The following is a 2163-nucleotide window of genomic DNA, read 5'->3' as shown; positions in this document are numbered from 1 at the left end:
GTAAATCTATGCGATTATTACTGTGAATTCTTTGCTTGGCTAAAGTTGTTACCATCTAGAAATTAGTTGGGCTTTCTTTTGTAGTAGCCTAACCCTTAACTCGATTTATATGAATTTGTGATTCAGTAACGTTACACGGTGCGAATCTTACCAGATGCATCAATTCGCATAATATCATGCACATAAGATGGAGAATAATTACAAAACAACTCGAAATATCCAGATCCAATGTTGTAGTTAAAATGTGGTGGTCAATTTGTTTAGTTTCCATGCAAATAATATTAAAATTCCTAAAGCAAATTAGATGTTTTTTTTTTCGATTTAGTGATGCAAGTACCTGCGTTTTTGTGAGATTCACATGTAAGTTAGGCCTAACGTTATAGTATTAAGTCAAAGAGGTTGTGTTTGAAAGACGAGGCAGAGACGGATATTCTTTGCAGCGCGAAACACGTTTTTGCAGACAGACAGTTATCAACAGCTGAGGCATTTCACTATTCAATGTTCTTGTTATGTGGAGGAAGGTGAACCCAAGCGCAAACAGCAGATGCAATGAACACAGGATTTATTAATACAAAAAACAGGAAAACAAAACCCACGAGGGGGCAAAACAAGACAGGACTATGAAGACTAACTAGACTGAGACAGAAAACTATAAGAACACAAATAACCTTTACAGGCAATAGCGCAACAGGACTAAAACTCTTGACAAGATACTCACAGACTCTGACCAAGGATTAACACTCAAGTAACAATCACAATGAACCGACAAAAGACAGCAGATACAAGAGGATTAAATAGGGAACACTAATGACGAGGACAGGTGAAACTGACTACACAATAAATCACAAGACGAGGATAACAAGGGGGCGGGGTAACGAGACAACACAAGCACATGGTCCAAATAACAGACCATGCGCTTGTACATAAAACATGGGTCTGCCATGATCCTGCCACAAGACCAGTGAAATCAAAGACAAGATGGCAGAATCATGACAGAACCCCCACCTTAAGGAGCGGCTTCCAGACGCTCCTCAAGGGGAAACTAAACACAAGACAAGACAGACTGTGACATAGATAAACACCAACAAAACATGGAAAAAACTAACAATGGCAAACAGGAATAAACAATAACAGGGTTCGGGTGAAAAATCAAAAACAACATACAAGGCAAAGGAGGTGGAGGAAACACAGAGTTCATGGGGGGAGGTCCAGGGTGGATGGGAGGACTGGGGGTCTTGGGTCCACGGGAGGAGGGCTGAGGATGAGAACTCCGGGCAGGCTTGGACGGGGACACATGAGTTGAAGTCTTGGGAGAAACAGTCCGGGGTTTAATGGTGACAGGGGAAACAGTCCGGGGACAAGTGGAGACAGGAACGAACGGTGAAACAGTCCGGGGACTAGTGGAGACAGGGACAAACGGGGAAACAGTCCGGGGACTAGTGGAAACGGGGACAGATGGGGAAACAGTCCGGGGGCTGGTGGAGACAGGGACAAACGGGGAAACAGACCGGGAATTAGCAGCAACAGATTCAGACGAGGACACAGAGGATGCGGAACCGGGACTCCTGACGTGAGACATAGCAGGCAAAGGGGCAGGACAGGGTGCAGCAATAACAGCGGCAGGCTCGGGTGCAGCGCTCACAGGGATAGGATCAGGTGCAGCGTTCACAGAGACAGGCTTGGGAGCTGAGGACAAGGCAGGACAGACAGGGGGTTCGAGAATAGCGACGAGACGAGACAGGTAATCGGAAAGGGTCTTGGCCGCAATGATGACGGGCATCTCCTGACGAGCTGAAACTGCTCGCAGAACCTCCTTAGCGGCTAGATCGGCCCCAACTTTCTCAGCGGGCTCTGGGACGGCGCTTGCTGAGGCGGGCTCTGGGACGGCGCTTGCTGAGGCGGGCTCTGGGACGGCGCTTGCTGAGGCGGGCTCTGGGACGGCGCTTGCTGAGGCGGGCTCTGGGACGGCGCTTGCTGAGGCGGGCTCTGGGACGGCGCTTGCTGAGGCGGGCTCTGGGACGGCGCTTGCTGAGGCGGGCTCTGGGACGGCGCTTGCTGAGGCGGGCTCTGGGACGGCGCTTGCTGAGGCGGGCTCTGGGACGGCGCTTGCTGAGGCGGGCTCTGGGACGGCGCTTGCTGAGGCGGGCTCTGGGACGGCGCTTG

General features: G+C 50.2%; 1 protein-coding gene across 1 annotated transcript; it reads right to left on the bottom strand.

Moving 5' to 3' along the window:
- Positions 1 to 1031: 1031 nt before the first annotated feature.
- On the bottom strand, positions 1032 to 1780 carry LOC130090716 (uncharacterized). The gene is made up of 2 exons (XM_056258229.1): positions 1165 to 1780; positions 1032 to 1042 (listed from the first exon to the last, which is right to left on the bottom strand). The coding sequence occupies exons 1-2, from the start codon at positions 1778 to 1780 to the stop codon at positions 1032 to 1034; spliced, it is 627 nt and encodes a 208-aa protein (XP_056114204.1).
- Positions 1781 to 2163: the final 383 nt, after the last annotated feature.

Source organism: Rhinichthys klamathensis, unplaced genomic scaffold, assembly GCF_029890125.1.
Source record: "Rhinichthys klamathensis goyatoka isolate OS25496 unplaced genomic scaffold, OSU_Roscu_1.1 h1tg000150l_1, whole genome shotgun sequence".
In the NCBI taxonomy this organism is placed as follows: Eukaryota; Metazoa; Chordata; class Actinopteri; order Cypriniformes; family Leuciscidae; genus Rhinichthys; species Rhinichthys klamathensis.
The sequence above is the reverse complement of the archived record's forward strand: the minus strand, read 5'-3'. Positions and strand labels throughout refer to the sequence as shown.